This window comes from Phalacrocorax aristotelis, chromosome 2 (assembly GCF_949628215.1).
Source record: "Phalacrocorax aristotelis chromosome 2, bGulAri2.1, whole genome shotgun sequence".
In the NCBI taxonomy this organism is placed as follows: Eukaryota; Metazoa; Chordata; class Aves; order Suliformes; family Phalacrocoracidae; genus Phalacrocorax; species Phalacrocorax aristotelis.
The window spans coordinates 111114570-111137900 of NC_134277.1; the positions used below are offsets into that span (position 1 = coordinate 111114570).

Sequence of the window (23331 nt, forward strand, 5' to 3'; positions counted from 1 at the left end):
TGCTCATGGTCAGGGAGAGCTGGATCACTCCATTCTCCCATACATGCTGTGTGTCTGCTTATATGTATCTCATTCGCACGCTGACACTGAGTACAGACTCCCTGCCCATCACCCGCTGTCCTGTGTGGACATGCAGAGGACGACTGTGAAGAAGTGACCCTTTAATTTTCTTTTCTTATTTTTTAAAGAACACAGATCTGCATGCTATGATCATTGAGCAAGTGTCCGAAAAAAAGGACAGAGAAGGGATAGACAGACATCAACCCCTCGGCTCTTACCAGACTTGGATTGCTGTTCCTTTTTTGTATTACGAGAAGTGGATAATTAGCAAACTTCTTTTAGCATTACAGGCTTGTCTTTACTGGTTTCCTGAGGTCTCTTCACCAGCCTTTATTTTCATACTCTGGCATGCGCAGAAATTGTGATGATAAATATTTAGCACTTACGTAGCTCTTTGTATTTTCAGCTCAATATATAAACATCGACAAATGAATCATCCCACATTCCTCGGAGGTAGTACAAAAGGCAGTCCTGACTAACCTCAGTCGAGCACACACCAGGGAGTTAGCCCTTTTCTGCATGAGAGACGGTCTCCATCGGTTTCTATAAACACTCATAGTGGATGTGCTTAATCGCTTGTTTATGTTTGTCTAGCTGAAGTTGGGAACTTACTGATAAAAACTGAGCCAATCAGTTACAGTTTATAAGTGATTTAAAATCAGCTACGTTTTACAGCTTTGGTTTTGAAAGTAGTTATTTGGCATTTCCCAAGCCTTATTTTTCATTATCCCGTTATCTTCTTTCCCATATCTTGCTATTTTATTTTCTTTTTCTGTTTAAAAACAAATGGGAATCATAACTTACATTTCTGCCTTAGCACATCTTCTACTAAAAAAGAATATCTTTGCTCATATTTTCTACTGCAAAATCTTTCAATTTAGGTATCTATCAGTCTTGCTTTTTTTCAATCCATTTCACCGCCAGCTGAGTAAGTGGAAAATCTCTTTATCCTCTGCATGCATCACTGAACCTAGCAGACAGTCCCAGTGTGACTGAGAAGTATCATCATTCCCTTTCAGAGGCAGAAAAATTCCCTAACAGAGAAGTTAGATGAATTGCATAACCCCCCTCAGATACCCAGAGCTTGGAGTAAAACCCAAAGTTTTTGGCTGCAGTCTGTGTCCTTAGGTTCCTAGATCACAGACCAAGTTACTTCGAAGTTGAAATGAGTATGAAACTACACTTTAAACCAATTTCTGTTCTTCTGCATCTGTTATTCTAAGAAGTAACAATAAATCTCTTAAGCTGGCAGGCAGTTGCATGGCTAGTTGTTGTACGGGTCACTTGCACATTCTGGTCATGTTGCACCACCCCACTAAATGCTGGTGCTCACAGGGGTTATTTGAGCATGGTCTTTTTCCTAAAGGATTTCTGCTGAAGCTTTACAGTCATTGGACTAGCTGTGTAAACGCATCCATCCTTCTCCCAGCACCTGAGCTTAGGACAAGAAGACTGTCTGTGGGCTGCACTCTCTGTTTTAGTTTTAGGAGCAGGCTGTCCTCCCTTCACATGCCCTGCTCTGCCTGTGTGAGACTTTCTGAGGTGGGACTGTTGGCTTCTTTCCTGTCAGCAGCTCTGCCAACTCTACTTTGAAAAACCAATAACCTCAGTTACTAATTGGCACGGAAAGACGTCGTTAAGCCATGCCTCCTGCTGTGTGCTGAGGTGTCCAAGCTCGCCCTCTGGCAAGGGGAAGCCTTTGCGGCCATGCTTCAGCATGTTTCTGAACATGCCTTTGCTTTTCCCTCTCCTGCTTTCCACATGGCTCCTTAGAAACCTGGACGTTTTTTCTCATTACTTTCATCTCTGAGTAGAAAATGCAACTAAACGTTAAAAATTTTTACTTTTATTGGCACGATTTGGGTGGCGTCCTTCCCCAGGCGGTGCTTTTCAGTGTAAGTTGCTTTTCATTCCCCCATACAGTCGCAGGGAACGTGCGCATGTGAGAGGAAGGGGAGCGGGTGGCAAACCACTGCACCTGGTGCCAACCAGCCTCCTCCACTGCGGTGGCTTTTCTTTCTCCATCTTCTCATCCCAGCAGTGCTGCCTCAGCTTCTGCAGGCTCTGTGCTCCCTGAGTTGCCTCCGGTTTGTAGCTGAAACTGTTTGAAAAAAAAACCCTGCTGCATTTACAGTAGTTTTGTTTTAGTGACAGAACAAACATCTACCTAACACTCTACCTAACATGTGAGCCAGGCTGCTGCTGTCATAGCAGTAACACTGCTGGTTCTGGTGAGGAGGGATCATGTCTAAGGAGGAACTCTAGCTAAGGTATCAGGCAGGGGCCCTAACACAATTTCTTCTGCAGCTTTATCCCCATTTCACCTTCTTGACATCCTATCTGGTGGTCCTCCCTCTGCCAGATGCTCAGCTGTCTGATTGGGATGAAAAGATACTGGAGTCACTGCTTCAGGACATTTCTTCATCTGATGATCACCTCTGGAAGTCACAGCAAAGGTCCCCAAAGGCTACAGCAACATCGCTGCTTTTCAAGCTCACTGATGTGCTGAAAAGAGCAACGTCAATATCAATGCTCACCAGAAATTCAGGGCACAGCTGAGCTGTGTCATGGGTAATGAAACAGCTTGGGGATTCAGAGAGGAAAACCACTGATAGGATAAATCTTCTTCATGCCAGGCTTTTGACAATAGGTTTTTTTCTCAGTAAACAAAAGGGATTAATAGACCCACTGTGATAAGAGTGGGGAATTAGTGCCTCTAAGGCAATGAAAGCACACTACAAGATCGTGGAGTAGAAAGTCAGTACAAAGCTCAATTATTGGATGAAGCGTGGCGTATATCTCACAAATCTTTATGTTCAGACTTAAGTTCCCCTGAGGGCAGCTGCTTTATTTCAGATACATGAAGTATTTGTCTGAAGTTTGGTAATTTTTAATGGATGTCCAATCCTTAACAGCTTCCAGTCACATAGTCTCAGAAAAAATTCCATTATCTGATTGCTTCAAAAAAACAGGTTATATAGCAGATACTATTCAACATCCTGTTTTAAAGTTGTTAATCCACTTGAGAGCAAAGTGATTTTATTGTGGCTGCTTATATGGTCATTTTATTCTCCCTGAATTAAGATTCGTGTTGTGTTTACAGTTTTTGCAAGTATTTTGCAAGTGTTTTTCTATAATTCACAACCCTTTAAGCTATCCTTTCTCTTCTACAGCTTCCTTGATTAATGGCTCATAATTTCTCTCTGGTCTTATTACATGGAGGATATTAGCACACAAGTTTTAATTACTTATTTTTTAATGAGGTTTCTCATGCAGTAGATGTGCATTTGAAATTAGTTTTCCTTTGAAAGAAAAATCACTGATGTTCAGAAGAGGGTGGGAGATATACCAGGGCTGGTTTTGTCATTGCCAGAAAAGCTTTGATCCAATAGAAACTATGGAAACCAAGATTTGGTAGAAAAAAAAAAGTGCATAGACATCTGCTAAAGAGCTATAGAAATATGATGACATTAAAACAAAAGTTAGAATGATCTACTTACCCACCAAGCCTATATTCACTGTGTGTATGCCTGTATTATAGCGTTGTGATAGCAACACTCTGAAGAAAAACACTTCCAGTTTCAGTCTACATTTTCAGATATTTCCAAAAATGTTATTAACTCTGAAGCTGAAATTTATCATAATACTTCTCAACCCAAATAATCAAATTTTTCTGTTATTGTTAATATGGCACAGTTCCACTTAGCCAGTTCTGAATTATCCAAGTCTGAACCAAAGCAGGGTCTAGGGCTTATAAGTGCTAAAAATACTTGCAATGCTTTTTAAAGCTTGTATCACTCCAAAAGGGATGAATTTAATAACTTTAGTCCAGCTGTGGACGGAGGTTTGTGTCTGCAGTATCTGCCTACACAGTTGTCCTGCTGAGCTGAGGAGAAGGCATGAAGGATCAGCACCTTCTCTGTGGAATCTTATAAATAACGTGATTTGGAAAGACAAATGCCAATTTTCACATTCATTCTCTTTTTTCCCTTAAAAAGCCATGTGAAACCAAATGCCTCCTGCTCATCTTAACTCTAATTCTTTGGGACACTTAATGCATTTCAGCCAACTTTCCCACCTCTTCCCTCCCTGTGTTCTGCTATTTCTGTAAAAATGTTGTGTCAGTTCAGCGTAACCTGGAGCATTAGCCCCGGTGTGGTCTGAATTCCCAGACCATAGCCACAACCTCTGGAAAGCAAGGATGGGCCTGGAGGTACCATGGGACTGGCTGAGTCCTTTCCAACAGTATGTATTTCTTTGGGCATATAGCCAAACGATGTACTGGGGGAAGTGGGGTGTCTCACAGGATTCCCTTGGAAGAGACTCTATGGATATAATTTTATGGATCATAACTTATGTGTAGCTCTGCCATCCAAGTACAGAAAACTCAACAGGATGGCTTGTATGAATGGGGGACTCCTAACTTTTACGAGGGCTGTGTAGAAATTATGTCTTCTGTTTGCTAATTTATTTTTTAATTATTTACACTCCTTCCTCTTCTCCACAGGGCATTTTCCAATTTGGCAAGAGTATATACCTCCTTTAAGTCAATGTTTGACAAAAGGTTCACTCTTCAAGTGCTTACAGTTTAGGACATAGCCCTTTCAGTATTTCAAGTACTCTTCTTCATCAATCTCCATCTTTGGGGCTTGTCTTGTAAATCATGAAGTTTTGCCTTTTCTCCCTGTATGACAGCCCTATTTTCCCCAGGAAAAGATTTCTAACACCACCAGTATCTGTGTCCCCCACCCCCCCAACCCCACCCCCCTCAAAAAAAACCCTACACTTTTTTTCACCATTTTGGGGGATTTACTGTTGTTAACTTTCTTTTTTGTAAATAAACCCTGTTGTTCCTTTTTCTGCTCTCCCTCTTCCCTCCCCTCCCCATCTCTCCTCTCCTCCTCCTCTTCTTTTTCTTCTTCTTCTTCTTCTTCTCTTCTTCCATTTTCTTCTCTTGTTTGGCCACTTTTAGCATCTCCATTTAGGGCTCAGCCATTCCAATGTCAGTCAACTTTCATAGTCTCCTACCCCAGATATGTAGGCACCACTCCCCTCCCCTTCCACGTGAGAGAAGTGAAATAAGTATGCAATAGATGATCTCCAGATGACATAAAGATTCAGACAGTTCATAAAATCCAACAGAAATTCACAAGTTCTACAAAGATGGATTTCCCAAATCCAACACAGCACAGCAGAAGTCTCTGATGCTATTGCCATGAATAACCATCCACTATGTACTGGCCCTGGCAAAAAATTCCTGTAATCGTAAATACTAAATCAGGAAATGCAGCTCCTGAAGTGACTTGATGCAGACATTTCTTCAAAATGTAATCTTCATTGTCCTGTTCTGGATTTAATTTCCAGCCTGCTACCATGTCAAAATGTTGCAGACTTGCATCATTGTTTTATTTTATTTTATTAGTCTATGGTAAATCTTTTCCTGAAACAGGAAGCAACTCCAGTGAAATAATCTTTTCTGCTTAAATCAGTCAGTATTTGTAATGTACATCCAGCTTATTGTGGATAAAAAGCAAATGTTACATGCAATAACAGGAATATTTGGATGAAGAAGGCTTGAAATAGCTGTAAAAAAGTCTTGGAAATTTTCAGGTATCATCTGTGATTTGATAATTTTCCACAAAACCCTGTGTGTGTTAATGTTCTAAGTACGTTATTAAAACCATAGTTTATTTTGAGTTCTCCATTCCCAAAGTCCATCTTGATTCTGTTATATATGATATATCTATATATGATATATATATGATATATATATATATGATATAATATAGATCTTAAATTGCAGTATACATAACTCATGGTGTAGTATACATACTCAAAGTAGCAACTGTGTGAGAAAGTTAAAAAAAGGATTACCCTTCCATACTGGCAGACCTCTGTACCTTTCCGTTGTCCATTGTCAAAGCAACTGTGGAAGTGAGACCATAACTTGCAAGTATTCTCAGTGTCGTAATTACCCATTAAAATCAGTGCTGTAGTACTGCCACAATAAGAGATGTGCAGTTTCCAAATCAATGCCACCTGAACACCCCACAGCCTCTAAAACTGCATTTAGTGACCTTAAAGGAATTGGCATGGTGGTCTTTAAGGAGAGATAAGCATTACAACACGCATTACACTCATGCCTAAAATCTTCAGATTGTTTCTCCTGTTATGGATATATTTTCCTTCTGATTAAATACACAATTCTCAATAAAGATGCACATTGTTATTGCTTCCCTTGATAAAAATTAGCACAATCACATTTGGTCTGGGATTTCAAACATCCTGCCTTTACATCCTATTGAAACAGTAGGTTCGGTCTCCTAACAAATGAAATACCATTGTATGGAATAGCTGTACAGATTTCCTTTCTTCCGTTTTCCACCCACTTATCTGGTTTCACTCTGGTTTTTGGCACTATCACCTTGAAAAAGAATGTTATGTTAAAAATATAAACCAGAAAATTGAGTGTATTAGGAGAACTCTTGCTTCCTTTCTTTCTTATCTGTAGTCTTTTACTATTTCTTAGGGTATCCAAAATTCTGTTTCTTCTCCTTATTTTTTATGAATGAAGAGCATTTAAAGCTATGCCATGATATTAACATACGCAGTTATTTTATTGATGTAGTAGTATACCTCTGACCAGAATGATTTGTAGTAAGTGGTATATAGGAAAATGTTTGACAAATCTGCGTGCAGTTTTAAACTTTTATATGTATGTCAGTGAAGCAAAACAAGACAATTTCAGTCCCTCTGCATTGATACCTGGCTACAATATATGAGAATAAACCAAAGCAGTGTGCAAACTCATGAGCATGTGTATTCTACAGAGGTTGAGCAAACTGAAACTGAGAATCCACTGTACTCTCAGACCCTTCAGAGGAAATGTAATCAATAGGACATGATAACAGCCATTTTCCTGCCACTGTGAATCACTTCACGTCCTCTTTGATTGAAAGCACTGAATGAATTTTTTATGTGTGGTTTGCACATTGTCAGGAGGTAGGTCGGGCTCATGAGAAAAGCTGTTGTATGTCTTTTGTTTCCGCTTAGTGAGTCAGAAGTGAGTCTGTAAAACATTGTAAGTTATTACCTTGGAGGCTTTCTGCAGAAAACGTGAATGTTTTTCTTATATTAATGTATTTTGATGCATATTCATAAGTGCTGTATGGAAGGTGATAGCTTCTGTCACTAAAGTGACACTATATAATTTTTGTTCCCAATCCTTAAACAAATAAAACAGCTCTCAAGCTCAGTCAGAATTTCAGCACAGTCTCACCCCAAGTTCTTTCAGACGAGTTAAAGAAAAACCCTAACATATTAAAGTTCACTTCCGTTCAAATTGGATTTTCTAAAAGTGTGGTGAACACTGGTAGTTACGAATTCAGGATTTCTCTCCTTGCCTCCAAAGCCTGTCACATAGTGGTACTCTTTTCTCCTCTCTCCACCTTCACCTCTACCTCCATCTCCATCCATCTCATCCTCTTACCAGTCGACATTTTCATGCAGCTTGGAGGAATTAAGTGCCGTTTTTTGTCTCGTGCTCCTCTGCTGATGTTATTTGGAACTGGCCAGCATTGTCACTCAATGCTGGGAAGATAAAAGAGATGAAACAGTTTCGTAAGAAGACAAGGTAGCAGGTATTACTTAGAGAAAAAGAAAGGAAGCTTAATTGACCTTGATTTTTTCCCTTGGTTTTGTGTATTAGTGCATCAAGATTTTGCAGTGACCAGTTTAGAAATTGCAGGTCTAATACTGTAGCAATAAAACAGCTTTCACCTATATCTTAACTGATGTTAGGCTATCCAAAGAAGCCCAAATGTATTTGGGTAAAAATGTAAAGGTAGGCTTCTACTCTGATACTTTGGGTGGTGTCCACGTTTGACCCCTAGGCCATACAAAGAGGGGAAAGCTGTGCAGTGAGGTGGAGGTGGAGTGTAGATGCTTGTTCTGGATCATTGGATGAGGTTGCTATAAATTGTGAAGCTCAGAGAGGATATAGGAAAATGACTTCTGCTCTGTTGTGTAGTGAAAAGTAGTATGTAAAGTAGTACACAGAGTTGTAGGAAGATGCCGCAACTGGATATCTTGTCTAGACGAAACTATTATGGAAACTAAATGTGTTAGAAAATAATAAGGCAGTAGAAGATTTGCTATCATTTCAATTAAAGATTGGATGCCTTCTAAACTCTAAACTGTGATTCAACCACAAGTTCCTCGTTCAATACAAGAACTATTGCATGTCCTACATTGTGCAGGAAGTGGGAATGATTACTTCCCTTCCTGGCCTTGGAAATTATGAAGCAAGCCCTGGTCTGAAGCCAACTGCTAAATCATCAGTACATGTAAGATCTGGACTGACAACTACATTTTTACAAAGAAGAATGTTCAGACAATTTTACTGGAGGCAAAATTCACAGACTTAACAGATCCGTAATTGCTTTGATAATTCTGTATGTGACGCATATGTTTAATTTTTTTGGTTTATGTAACCATTTTTGTTCATACTTAATACCATGACTAATTACTAACACCAATTCTTACACTATAATTAATGTAATAATTAAATAATGCACGTTGGAGAAGTTTCAGCAATGTGCATAATGCAGTAATAAAACGTGGTACTTCAGCAGCTCCTTAGGTCAAATATCTGTGGGTGCAAAAGGAATTTTTTCTGTTTTCAATTAAAATTGCAATTGCTTTTCTGATTTTCAATGCTAGACTGATATAAAAAGGCGGTGTGGTTTGTTTTTTTTTTTTTATGGCCACAGCTTACAGCTCTGTTAGGGAGTCACAAAAGATGAAAGTGCATCTGCCAGAAGGATGATTCACAGATTCAGTAGGAAGCTTTGCTGGGAAAACAAACTTACAGAGTAGGAACTGGACAAAAAGATATCACCTGTATTTTAAGATCTGGTTTTCACTGTGTTGTTTCAGAGCATTCCTTAATTTCTAAAATTTTCCAAATTATTTCTACTATCTTTTTTTTAAAATAAAATGCATTTTCAGAATGCTGATGACTGAAAAACACAATTTTTGCTTCTTTACAAGAATAGAAAGATTAATCTATTACATCTTGCAAACCTAAAGTTGCTTTTGACATTACATGCATCTTTTGAAAAACAAAGTATATCCATTAGTAAATGGTCACTCAGTATTTATTTTATTTGTTTTCTGTAACCAGACATGCATATGCTTGTTTGGCATCTGGTTTCCCCCACTTAGGACTCATTCTGACTTTACTGATGGTATACATGTATGTTGTCTAAGACAAAGCCCCACTAAGATCAGAGCTAGGCACAAATATAGCTGATTGTGATCAGTACTGAATGTAAAGACATCTTTGTGGAAAGAAGTATGCAGAACTGATTAATACCCTAATATATGTTGCTTACTGTAAATGCTTATACATTTTATGGCAGTCATTCCCATGTATTTAAAAGCTTTGAATAAGAGAAGATGTCTCTATGTCTCTGAAAAATGTTCTGCACCAGCAGTTCTCATTAAAGATAATGATGAAACATAAATATTAAATGAATAGCAACTTGTAGTCTTATTGGAGGCCAGAACAGACAGAATGAGTATTCCCAAGACATCAGGGGGTTTTAAATTTGATAGATGGGCAATATTGTGTGGAGTACCTTGTGAGTAACAAGTCTCAAAAACCAAGGAGAATTCAGAAATGCAGAGCAGTTCTTCTAGATTTCTGTAAATTCTTCTAGATTCAAAGTGAAATGGGTTAAATGAATGCCTGGCTGGTCAGGTGGCAACTAAGAGGGAAGAGATACATGTAACTTATGTATATTTGGTGATGCAGGACGAAAAGGGAGCAGAACTAAGTCCAATAGTATGATGTATGGATAATTTGAAGCAAGCAAATGAAACTAACAGAACGAGGATTTAACTGAAGCATAATAGAATTTCCTAACTGGTAGGATTATGTGGAATATTTCTTCAGTGGAGATAAAAGTAAAACACACTTTGAGACATTATAGTTATAGTACATAATGCTATGTGCTAAAGGAATGGAATATATGATATGAACATCATGTCTGCTTGGCAGAAGGGTCCAAGGACCTTCAGAAACCGTTCTTTCCCTCATTTCTGTAGGAAATATTCATCACTCACTGTCACTGGAAAGACTTCTTACTTCAGTAAGAATTGGATTTCACTCTGATTCTGATACATTTGTGAAACAGAAATAGGGTGATTCATACTGCGCTTACATAGAAAAGCTTAAAATGAACCAAAGACGGAGGGATGTGTTGTGAAATAGATGTAGAGGATGGAACTAATAGGAACTCAACAATCCTGATCATTGACGGGCAAAAATTGCAAGTCAGTTGGCAGAGAGGAAAGCAGAAGAAACAAGATGTTCCCCTACACTGATAGAAATATGAACAGAATATAAGCCAGTGTGAATTTCGGTCTGATGGAGCCAAATCATAACACCAGCCCTGAATGTGCTTCGATGCTACGGAAGTTTGAATCTGGGTCAGTTCCAAACACAGCTCTGTCAGCTCCTTTAAGTTACAACACTTTATTTTGTATGCAGGATCGTTTTTTTTCTTTCCAACCTTGGATCCACCCAAAAGCTCTGAGAAGTCTTAAAGTTTATAGCCTTTGGCTCATGTTGACAATCAGAATGAGAAGTGAGTGCTGATAAATTGTTTAATAAAATGCTATAAAGCTGTAGGTCTGGAAGTTAATGGTATTATACCCATGCCACAAACCCCCACTGAACGAACAGGTATAACCTCTCCTTTTTCATATTCTTTTCACTCTATAGCATCCAAAGGGCAGATTTTAGGCAGTACATCTCTGTTGAATATCATTCTTTGTATTCACTCACTCTTTCATGTTGGATCTTGCTAGGTAAAAGAAGAAGCAATCTTTTAGACATACTATTGATGATTAAATCCCCCAGCAGAAAAACTTATTTTAAAATGTATTTGGTTTCCTCTTTCAGAGTAATGATAGTTTGGGGGGGTGGGGGTGGTTCTGTCAAGAAATAGTTCTCTCTTCTCTTAGAATCAAATCTTATTTCTTGTAAAACCTGAAAACTTTCATATACATTGTGGAAGAAAAGGCTTTGTCAATAAACCAAAACTGTTTATAATGAATACTGATGTATGCTACTGGTAACTCTACGCACTATCTTTGGAACTCTGCAAAATATTTTACACTGAAAGAACTGGATTAATTTTGAATTCCTACTAGTTTTGTTTCAGCATCTGACACATTTATATATGTTTCTTACTTGATCGAAATATTGTGAGATCCCAGTTTTTCCAGAGATAGTCAAATATCTCATATAATTGGTATTAATACTGCAACTACATTAATACTAATTATGGAAATATTTTTTCTTCATTTTTTCCCACAATGATTTGATCGTCCAGAACAATTGCCATTCTGAATGTGTTCTTTTTCTGTTCACAACAGCTATGTATTCAATGGAGCTCTGTATGTTTATAAGTATTTGCACAATTAGATAGCAAAATATTAATAGTATTAGCTTTTGAAAAAAAAAAAAAATAGGTAAGCTGTTCAATGTGCTGAGGAGATGTACTTTACCGCTCCGTCCTGGCAGAGTGAGTGGAATGGTGTTGTATGTCAGTTTACTAAATCTGAAATGTCATATGCTGTGATTTGCCAAGTGGCCTTGCAGCCAGATTTTCTCTCCCTTTTTTCTGTAGCTCCGGATCTACAGGGCGCAGGTCATTTAAAGTTTTCACATTGGACATGGTAGATATAATATTATACTCCCATGTTTTATGTTGAAAACCAAATGCAAAGACCATTCCTTTTCACTATATATTGTGGAATGAAGTTCACTGCATTTCAGATAAGATGGAAAATACTGTTTTTGAACTGAGCAATGAGTATTATAGGTAAACAAAATTCACTGAAAAAATTTTAAACGTGGTAATATTTGGTGTTTATTTTCTAACTCTGTTGGTTTTTTATATCCACAGGTTGTTCGGTGTGACTTCGCTTACTCAGACAAACTGCTCAAGCACTTGGATGATCATCAAAAATCAAGAGTTACATTGGTATCACCATGCAAATCCAATCCTACTGCTGGTGATGTACTACACCCTCGCAACTCTTATCCGTCTTTGGCTACAAGAGCCCATTGTAAGGGTAACTTCCTTCTCGTTTCTGGCACTAATGACTATGAGACTGGCCAATGCAGATACTTGCTAAAAGAGGTGCAAACTTTCAAGAAAGTTAAGGGAAATAGACAGCAAGTGCAAGCTGGTATCTTGAATTCGGTCTTTCTGATAAGTGTCTTCAAGAGCCTGATCTTGAGCAGTTACATGGATATTCTTCTTATAGTCAGCAGGACTGTTTATGTGGGGACTACCATGGCAGAACAGTAACACTCTGATTTGGAAAGCCAGTATCGATATGAAGTAGTGCGGGTGCTATTGAATAGAAGGCAAACGCCCAGGGCTTGTCTTGCAGGACTGAAGTAGGATACAGGCTGGCATACGATACTGTGAGGCAAGACAGAGATTTGCGGTTTTATCACAGACAGAGAAGTTGTTTCTTAAACAACTGAATCTGTGCACCTGAGTGAAAATCCCAGCATTCATTTAAGAGTCAGAGAAAAAGGAGACAAAAAGTAAATTTCTACTTCTTCCAATTTCAAAGGAAAAAGGGAATATAAGAACCCAAAGATATCTTAAAAGCATAGAAACTGGTAGTATAAAGAGGATGATCCTAAGCATTATTTATTTTAATCTCCTTATCGTCTGAGGCTTGACATGAGTTTTAGAGTTTAGGTTTAGTGGTGCCATAAACCACAATGAAAATACTCATGACTGAGCTGTCAGTTAGTGGAGTTTGTAGTAGTATCAGGTAAAAATGTTGACAGTTTTCTTATTTTAAGGGTGTTTCTTCATATAACAGATAATGTAGCAGTTTAATGTTTTAAAAGACAGACAAAACACATCACCTCTGAACTGAGATGTCTGATATTTGGGGTTTACATATATTGGGCTACATAATAAAAGGTGAATGATGCCAGAACTGTCAGCTTGAGTTATTAAAAAATTGTGTCTTAAGTTTCCAGCAATCTTAAGACTGGCTTTTCTAAAGTCACAAGGTTTTAAAAGATTGTGATCCAGTGCCCTCTGGCATTGAGTTCTTTTAGGGTTTTTTTCCCTACTATTTTTTTCTGCAGCTGCAGCAGCTGGAAACTTGCTTTTTTTTTTCCTTAAATGAAAACTGAGATTTGCAAATAATAATACTATTTTAGCCTTGGGGCTGTAACTAAAAGTTCACATCTCACAAACTGCATAGTAAAATCATGAGAACTACTCACAGAGGAGTAACCACATGTGAAATGCAGTTAGTGGGAGCTGTGTGATCTCAGCATCTCTGGGAATTCATTTACAGTACCCGGATTGTTTTTATCCAACTTTCACCATCTTTAAGTTTGCTGCTGGGTCTAAGTAGTTACTGTGCTTTTTCAGTGGAGAGAAATGAGCCTGTCTGTCTCAGGGTAGAGTGAATCGTGCAAGCTTCTCCAGGGACTAGAGAGGAACTATAGTGGACTTGCGTGCACTTCTTTCTTTTAGACTACTTGTGTTGTCTGAGATGGATATTCCCATAAGACACTAAAATCAGTCTCTGAGAACTGGAAACAAGTCAAGTTAGAGATGCTTTCTAAGCAACTGAGCCAGAGTGAATAAGTATTCAAAAAGATTAATTTAAGAAAAGTTGATGTCTCTCAAACCCATGGCTACATCAGCTGCAATACGGACTCTTGGTACTCCCATGGGAGCTTCAAAAGCCAGGGGAATGATGCTTCCCACCAAAGAGAAATGGACACTTAAAAAAGAGAACATTGTAAAGAAAATTATATCCATGCATTAATGCTCATTTTTGGTGCACAGGATGTAGTGATGCAAGTATTTGTCATTAGAAAGAGATGCTGAGATTTGCAAAATTTACCATCTTTTAGACTCTTTCTCCTTATGGCCTTTTTTTGTCTATATGCATTTTGTTTTTCCTTTAGTGGTGCCATAGATCAGGAATTAATCTTCCTCGTACTAGCTTTCTCCTCGTAGATGCCGTTCTCAATTACTTATATCCAGAAATAATTGTATTCCAGGCTTCATGGCAATGTTTTTTGGCTTGTGAATTTGTGGTGCATTTGACTCATTATGGAACCGAGTATATAACCTGCCCTTGCAATCCCCAGCAATTTCAGTGTTACACAGTATTTAGGAGCCCACCACTAACCTGCCTAGAGTTGGATGGATGGCAAAGTCAATATGCTATGTGCTGTTTAGTGTAAAGCAGTTGTTCTCTGCATACTGCTGTCATATACAGTAAAAAGTGGCTCATCTAAGGCATTGGAACAGGCTTCCCAGAGAGGTGGTAGAGTCGCCAGCTCTGGAGGTATTTAAAAGATGCATAGACATGGCACTTCACAGCATGGTTTAGGAGATGTGGTAGTGTTGGGTAAATGGTTGGACTTGATGATCCTAGAGGTCTTTTCCAACCTTAATGATTCTATGATTCTATGATCTTAGAAATTTTATTCAAAAGGATCTATTGAACAAAACCAGTTTTGAACAAACTGTGTATGATAGATTATGCATAAAGAAATACTTATTTGGTCTAAAAAGATGTCCTTAAGCTAAATATAATAGTGGCATAGCAGACTCTAAACACAGAGTAAGGTGTTTTTTCTTTCTCGTGTGAATTGCATCTTGGGGTCCTCCTGTGCACAAAATTCCTGCTGGATTGCAGCAGGACTTCTCTGAGACAGATGCTCTTGAGACTGTCTCTGAATACTGCAGCTGATGAACAATTTTACAGGAACAACGCTCACTTCAGATCTTGAGTTTCAAGGTGAAGTTTTTTGTGTGTGTGCCACAGTCTGCCAAAGTACAGCATGTATGAGATTTCAGTGTACAGTCTCTGTGTGGGATTCTGTATGGTTCTTACTCATGCAAAACACCGTTGACGGTCAGTAGAAGTTTTACTTTTCTTATGCCCGGTATTTTGGATCCTGATTTGTTCTAACATTGGGTCTTGTGAAATTCTACCTCTGAAAATAAGAAGAGACAATCTCCCTCTGGAGATTTCAGCTCATAGTTGTAACTGTTAGTACTGAATATGTGAATAGGGCCCATTCATTCAGTCCAGTGAGTAGTAAAGAATAGTACAGAAGTCAACAGTAACAGCAATTTAATGTAGAGTCCTCTTACAGAATTTTTAGAATTGTTTGAATTAAGAGGCATTTGAGAGTTACTCAGGCAGTAGAAGAACTGGAAGAATTAGACAAGTCAAAGGACTCCACAAGTTCTAATTGTATGACTAGTGTTTTCTGCCTTTTCTTCCTCCTCTGAGAAAGAGAAATCAAGATTTCCCACCCTTCCCTATAGTCTCATAGGCTAAAAATATATTACTAAAATCATTGTCTACATCTTAGGTCTTTTGGTATTGTTTTGGTCACCCTGGTGCCAAACTAAATGCTGTTAATAAACATTTCATTATGGACCACATTTATATTAAAGTTTCAAATGGCAGTGACAAGTATTCTAAGCACAGAAGCAGTTTAATTCATCTTACAGTTTGGCTAGGAATGCCCTTTTACAATCAAATATAAATACACAATCGTATGTGAAATGTGCTACCATTGCCTCTGAGGAGTAAAACTAATAACAACTGTTTATCTAAGTCAAGATTTAAAAAATAGGACCTTACTGTTAGGATTGGAATGGAGAGAGTTTCAGAACCAACTAGGATGTTTAGATGTTCTGTTCCCATGGGTAACTTTGCAGACTTCTGCGCAGCATCCTGATTTATTCTATTGCATCAGCTGATTTTGCATAAGCAATGGGAACCAGCAGCTAGTTCCCATTAAAAGCCTGATTCGGGACCTTGCCTTTGAAACACCTCAAGTTCAGACAAAAACTAGCTTTTACACCATGAGGTATCTCATTGTTGGCAGTAGATAGAGTTTAAGTAAAACAGCAAGCATTAGGATATTTCTGTTGCAGACCAAAAGTCTACTTAGTAAGACTTAATTTGAAGCAGAAATACAAGTATCTGCTAAGTAGAAAGGACAAAATAGGCAAGAGAAAAATCTTAAGTCCTTAGAAAGAGACCATTCGGGTTGAAATAAAATATGACAATTAGCTGACTTGACCAGGGTAAGTTCAGAATAACGATACTAAAGCTGGGGTGTAATCTATATTTTGGCTGTAGCTCAGCAAAGTTCCTGAATGTACACTTAAGTCCTCCTGAAGTCAGTAAGACCTTGCTCCAGGTTCCACAAGCACTTGTGTACTTTGCTTAGTAGGGGTGGGTTTATGAAGCAAGACCTAACAGCTGTACGAATGAGGATTTGGCTCAATACTCTAAACAAGTGGTACCGGTGGAGGTTTTGATGAGAAGAAGTAGAGTTTTGGTAATTCTTTGAATTAAGTTTAACAGCAGTGTAGAACCTGACTCGAGCACTTTTCATTTCTGATTAGAATCGCATGTGTGTATATTTAGCACTTTTTCACATAGGAAAACAGTTTTTTTTAAAGCAGTACTTCAAAGCATAGCTAAGTCTACCTTTCAATCATCTCCATTCCTACTAGTTTTGAGATAAATATCCAGGCATTAATAAATGGCAGCGTGGAATAGCCACTGCTATTATTATTCCATAATATTCACTTTATGTTTTTGCATACCTTCCTCTGAAAGTTTGAATACTTGTTATTTCCACCGCAGCCAAAAATCTAAAAACCGCATGAAGTCTTGAGAGGAGAGGACAAATCAGAAAACTAAGAGAACCAGAAACTAAGGGCAAAAAGTAATGAAAATAAAAAGTAGGGTCAAAGTCTAAGGTTCAAAATGAGAATTTCGGCAAAGGCAGAGAGCAGAGTAACTTCAGTAGTGGCAGCTTCTCCCTGATGTTATGCCAGGGCCAGTGAGTGCTGCTGAGCAACACTGTGCTGGAGATGCTCACAGCTTTGACATGCAGCCCCGCTGGCTCCAGAGCACTGCCTTCCTCCCTTTAGCACCACATGACTGAGCTTCCTCCTCTCACTGGTATGAACAGCAAGGTTCTGCTGCTTTCTGACAGTTTAGCTGGGAAGTTCAAGATTGCAGGAGAAAGAGCGACAGTGCAGGAAGAGGTCTGGAGGAGCCCGAAGAGGAGCTGTAACCTAGCATGGTTTATGTACACGTACCCCAGTCTCCCAGTTGTTACTGTGCTATAATAACATCCATGTTCAGTCTATCTGAGAGGCCTCATACCCCTGCTAGGCCATGGAATTAAGGTGGAGTTAAGACTGCTGCATTAGTAGTCCTCTGATGTTTAGTGTTAATAGTTCCTGTTACAGATGAAGAAATAGATCATGTGGATCATAGACAATCATAGAGTCATAGAACAGTCCAGGTTGGAAGAGACCTCTGGAGACCATCTGATCCAACTTCTTGTGAGAGCAGGGCCTCAGATTAGGTTGTCCAGGGTCAAGTCTTGGATGTTTCCAGCAAAGGCAGCCAATGCCTGTGATTAATTGTTCTCTCAGTGATTTTTTTTTTCATATCCAGAAGGCACTTTCTTGAGGCAAATTATGCCCTTAGCCTTTTGTCCTATAACCATGCCTTGCTGTGAGAAGAGTACTTCTGTCTTCTCTAAAACTACAGTTGAGGTATCAGAAGGCCTAAAGGTTCTCTTTTGAACTGGGGGATGCCAGAGCTGAATAGCAGGTATGGCCTGACACTTGCCAGGTACAGTGGAATAATCACATCCCTCGATCTGCTGTCATTACTCTTGCTGATGCACCCCAGGATGTGTTTGTCTTCATTGCTGCTGGAGTTCACTGCTGGCTCATGTTCACCTTGCTGTGCACCAGGACACCCTGGGCCTGTTCCACAGATCTGCACACACACACACACACACGCACACACACACACACACAAGGCTGTCTGTCCACAGCCTTACTGTTTGGTGGGTTTATTCCAGATGCAGGAATTTATATTGATCTTTATAAACCTTGTGCGTTTTTTGTTGGCCCACCTCTAGCCTGTCTCTGCATGGTGGCTTCTCCTTCTGGCCCATCTAGCTCACCTCCTAGTTCAGTGTCACCCACAACCTTTGTGTGGGTGCATTCCATCCAGATAGTTTTGAAGGTACTGAATAGTACCAGACTTACTGTCAGGTAGTCAGTTCCCTGAGGATCTCCACTCATGACCAAGTACCATTTTGACTTTGAGCCATTTCCTCACTTAGAGCCAGACTGTCCTAGCTAGTTCTCCACTCATCTTATGGCTCATCTGTCAAGCCCATATCTTGTAGGACATTGTGACAAACACCTTGCTAAAATCAAGGTAGCTGACATCCACACCTTCCCCTTCATCCACTGAGCCAGTTTCAGCAATAAATAGCAATCACATTACCCTTGGTAAATCCATATTGGCTTTTTCCAGTCACCTTGTCCTACATTAACACACACAGGTATTTTTATGGCTTGACTCAGAAGCTAGACTAGATGAGCCTAGATGGATGTGCTTTGTTACATACTAAGGCGTGGATTGGTGACTTTGGTTAGCCTTTAATGGTAGACAAGTATGCTCAAAAGGTTTTGATCTTTTCCATTCTACAGTTGTTTAGTGAAGCAGAATTGGCTTTTCACATATATAGGCAGATGAGAAGAGTGAATTTTTTTTCGATACACTGCCTTGAAAATTAAACATCTGTATTCTAGCTTATGGTATGACTATATAGTAAGGTAGGATGTGGAGATCTGTGTAGTTCTGGTGTCTTGTAACTATCAGGGAACATCTTGGCAGTGACAGACTAGCAGTTATAGAAAAGCTCTGTCATCATTTCTGAAAATGTCATCTCAGTAAGAGTCATCTGTCGTATATCGAGTGCATTAGACACTAAAAGATGCTTCGAAGACATACTTTGGAGAGGGAGCATCAATTAGGGGAAAATTTAAAGTTCTCTGGTAAGATTGTTATTTAGAGAGCTATAACTAGTCTTGTCATTTGTATTGTTTAGCAGATGCCTGAAGAAGAAAAATCTTTTAGCAGGGAAGATGACAAAGAAATAGCCTGCAGTCCAATTCCAATGACAGCAGAGAGGAGACGCAGTCTGTGGTATGCAAGCCACTATACAACCGATGAGAGAAAAGTAAGGCTGGAGGGGGGATGGTCTCTGCATTGAATGTATTTCAGTCAGTCAGATAATTTTATCCCAGTCACTTTGAAATTAAGGGCAGCAGCATTATATAGGTTGCAAGTAAGAAGATCTTCACGTGTGATTATATAAATCAGCTATAATATCAAGGCTGTGTGGCAGAGTAGGAATACATTTTGTAAAAATTAATAAAACAAAAACAAGAGCCAGTGTAAGGAAGCAAAAGTAGAGCACACTCTGTTTTTGGCTTCTGCATTTAAGAAGTTTAGGGCCAGGCTTCTGGCGTGATGCTGTTATCTTTGTGCAAAACAGCTAGAAAGTCTGTCAGGGATCTAAATCCTGATGTAAAGATATGATCTGCCTTGTAACTACTAATGAGCACTGTCATTGGTAAGAGGGGACTTCCAGCTTATCTTCCTCCAAGCATACTGGTGTCCTTGTTTGATATTTAAAGCAGGGCAGGTAAGGCAGCTGGTGTAAAAGCTCCTGGAAAGGTCCAGCATTCTACCAACTGTCCTCACCAGCTGCAGTGCAAAATTTCATTTGATGAGTTGCAGTCAAATTTGGGATGTACAAACGCTCTGTTGCGCCACATATACTCAAGCTCCAAGAGCTCAGTCACAGTAATAGTAATGGTAAACAAGCTGGCAAATGGATGCAGTATCACATGTTATATTAGTATAAACATTTCATTGGGATTATTTTTGTAATTACAGTAATTCTAATGATCATTTAAAAACTTAGTTTTTAAGCATTGGATCATTAGAAAGACATTAGAAAGCAGTTAATCAGTATAATCCCATACTGATTAATACTTTGACCTAGTAACTAAAATTTCAATACAACATTCTCAGTTTTGGTTTAGAATTCATAGGAACATACAGTAAAGTTATGTCAATACTATGGCTCCACATTTTATGGAGCATCGTGTACGATTGTGCTGGCTTTTTAAGAATTCTTTCTGAATTTCTTAGTGCAAATCTGCAAAAGTCAGCAAATATGCATGCATGTATTCAAAAAGTTAGACTTATTAATGCTTAGCCATGCTTCTTTAATAATTTGTCCTTGCATTGCTTTTTGCAGCTTCTGTCAATGACCCAAGATGAATACAAGCCATCGGATGTTAGTATACTACTAGTCTTTGTAATTTTGTAATTCTTCTTAATGTGTGTAAATTCAGATTACACTGATATATACAGATAAAAACTTAGATGACATTTTAAAAAATTCTTTATTTTGGTTAGCCTACTGTTTACCCTATAACCTTGATTATCCTGAATATAATTGTCTTTCGCTTCCTTAATAATTGCACTGAAAAAAACCACTGATTAACCCTAAAATTGATCATTTGAAATTCAACTGCATGTGGTAGTACCAATTGGCAAACGATCTTTGCTATTTCATTGGGTTTAAATAAGATATCAAAATATGCTTTCTAATGCAAGCCTTCTTTAAACTTGATTTAGCTTCTTTGCTATATTTTTTTCTTTCATTCCTGTTGAAATGCTGAGGCCCTTAAGCATGACTGACAACACATGAGAGTTCAATTTACAGATCACAGAAAATCCAAGTCTTTGAACAGACAGCAAATGATCCGTTTATCCTGACTTCTGTAGACCCTAGCAGTCTCTGAAAGCAGAAATATCCCATCTGCTCAGCATACACAGAAGAATGGAGGTGCAGATGAACTTTGGGAGCAGCTATAACCAAATCTAAATGTGCTCCACAGCCCATGCTTGGTGTAGCTGCTGAATATAACTGAACGTAACCCAGATACTATTCTGAAATGGTCTACACATGCCTGTGCATAGGTTCAACAGGCAAAATACACTCTTATCTCACAGCCTAAGCAGAAGTCAGTCTTCAGCATGTACTACCATCACTAACCCATTGCATGTGAATTTCTGCCACTACAAGAGTTATTTATGACTGTGGTTGCTGGAGCTCTAATCCAAACAAGCACAAGGGCTGAAATTTAATTTGCAAAAATAAAACAATGAAAGAGTGTTGAATTAGTACTACCAAGCGGCATAAATGTGGCATCAATACCAATAATTATGGAAACTGGTTTTATTAACAGCAGCAAATGTAGATCTCACCAGTAATAATTTAAAATTGAAAGTAATTTATAAACATTATTTTCATAACTACTGGAAATAATTAGATGTGAACTAAAGTCACATTAGTTCTCCCATTGAGAACTAATATGTCTAAAGACATATTTTTTTTGCCTAAGAAGGAGAATTTTCGGTTACAGCTTTAACTTAAATGCAGGAGATATAATGATACTTTCCTAGCTTGGCTTGTAAAAAGCCGATTTAACCTGGGAAAGGCAGGATGTCTGAAGATGGGCTCACTGAGTTACTATTTGTGCCCCGAGCCATGCGGTCAGTCTTAGCCTTCCCCAGCTGTGGATGTGTTAACTTAGTCCACCTTTTCACAGGTTTTTAATTTCCATTTCATATCGTAGGTATGACAGGCCAAGAGCATGCGAGTAGTCATTTCCCATGGCTCAGCTGACTTCAGTAACTTAATTGCTCTTGCTTGTGTATCCACACTTCTATTCCGTTTCAGACCGCTTGTGTAAATTGAAGCGTTACGTAATACAATGCAACATTCTGGGAGTTTGAAAAAAAATTTGAAATCTTTTAAAGGAAGTATTTATAGAAGTTCAAAGATGCAGCAGCATTTTACTGTTTGCTAAAGAACTTCACTGAAACAAATCTCTAATTCTGTTGACATTTGTAGTCAATCAAATATATTAATATTAATATATAATATTTGTAATATTGATAATATTGAAATGATAGTAACAACAATTAATTTTTGAGGCTGTTATGTGCTACTTTTGCATGCAACATGACTATAACACATCAATTTCTTTGGAAGGAAATGACTGCAGTTACTTGTTAAGCTCCTTTAACATTGGCAAGCCAACACTAGTGAAGCACAGAAGCAGGAGTCTCATTCTCATATAAGCCACCCTAAATACAGTGCCTCCCTCCGTTGCCCTGGCAGGTGCTGCTGGTAACAGTGAACGGGAACCCCGCTGACTATCACACCATCCACCCCACGCTGCCATTAGAAAATGGTCCGGCCAAAGCAGACATGTACTCAACACCACAGTACAAATGGGAGCCTTCGGATGACATGTCAGGTAGTGAATTGCCTGGGAATTACCCTTGATTCCATATTTTTTTCTTATTCTGTATCTCCATTCACTGCCTCTAGCATTTATTTTGATCTTGATAAGCTCTTTGGCCTGTTGAAGTTAAATAATTGCTGTCACCTTACGATGATGGCTGACCACATGGCAATTTTGTAAACTGGGCTGTAAGCACATACTATCCAAAATACTTTGCCTACCAACACAGTGACTGCAGGTTTTGCATTGCTTTACCGTGTTCCAATGTAATTTTTCTTTGGCTCCCATCTTGGGCTTGCTGATTGCTGTAGAAGTAGCCATCAGAGTGATTACAAGTGAAACCATTCCAATAGAGAGTGGATGTACTATGTTTAGACCAGCATGAATTGCAAATAAGAATTTCTTCTTCTACTTAGAAAAGGAAGAGGAGGAGGAAGAGGAAGAGGAGGTTGCTCAGGAGGAAAAAGAAAATGTTAAATTACATGCCCTGGTCTCTGTGTTCCAATTTATCATGAAACAAAGTTACATTTGTGCTCTGATAGCTATGATGGTAAGTACTGGCAACAACAACAAAAAAATCTGTTAATTTTACAAATAAATATGTTTTTGCAATGTTTTCCTGAAAGTAATCTCATCGGTTCTTTTTCAGTAAGTGTTTGCATCAGGGTTAGAAAATATCAATATGGTGTCTACATCATTTTGGATCCATTTTAGGTTATTAATGCATAATTCCCAGGCTTGTTATAGACCTATAAATAGGGCAACACGTGGGGTTCTGGGTAAGGCATCGTGTTTCCAGGACTGGGAGCCCCACTGGGGCTCAGTTTTCTGTTGATTCCAAAGCTTCTGCATAAGCAGGCTTATCGTGCTTTTGCTCCGCTCAGAAATTTGCCTGCTAAATTCAAGCATTTCATAGTGATATAGTAAATTTTAAAAATATAGTTCCTATTTCAGGTTGAAG

At 38.6% G+C, this 23331-nt stretch overlaps 1 protein-coding gene across 9 annotated transcripts in view; it reads left to right on the top strand.

Annotated features, from left to right (window-relative positions):
* PIEZO2 (piezo type mechanosensitive ion channel component 2) overlaps positions 1-23331 on the top strand; it is a 311173-nt gene that overhangs the window by 196259 nt on the left and 91583 nt on the right. For 2 of the 9 annotated variants that reach the window (XR_012659159.1, XM_075084661.1), the window contains exons 8-12: positions 12039-12207; positions 19088-19219; positions 20309-20347; positions 22244-22382; positions 22787-22920. Coding sequence is in view for 8 of the 9 variants with exons in the window: in XM_075084661.1 (XP_074940762.1) it covers positions 12039-12207; positions 19088-19219; positions 20309-20347; positions 22244-22382; positions 22787-22920 (613 nt within the window). In the remaining variant the exon portion in view is untranslated. The remainder of the gene's footprint in view (positions 1-12038; positions 12208-19087; positions 19220-20308; positions 20348-22243; positions 22383-22786; positions 22921-23331) is intronic. The other 7 variants (XM_075084668.1, XM_075084662.1, XM_075084663.1 and 4 more) reach the window with 6 other exon arrangements.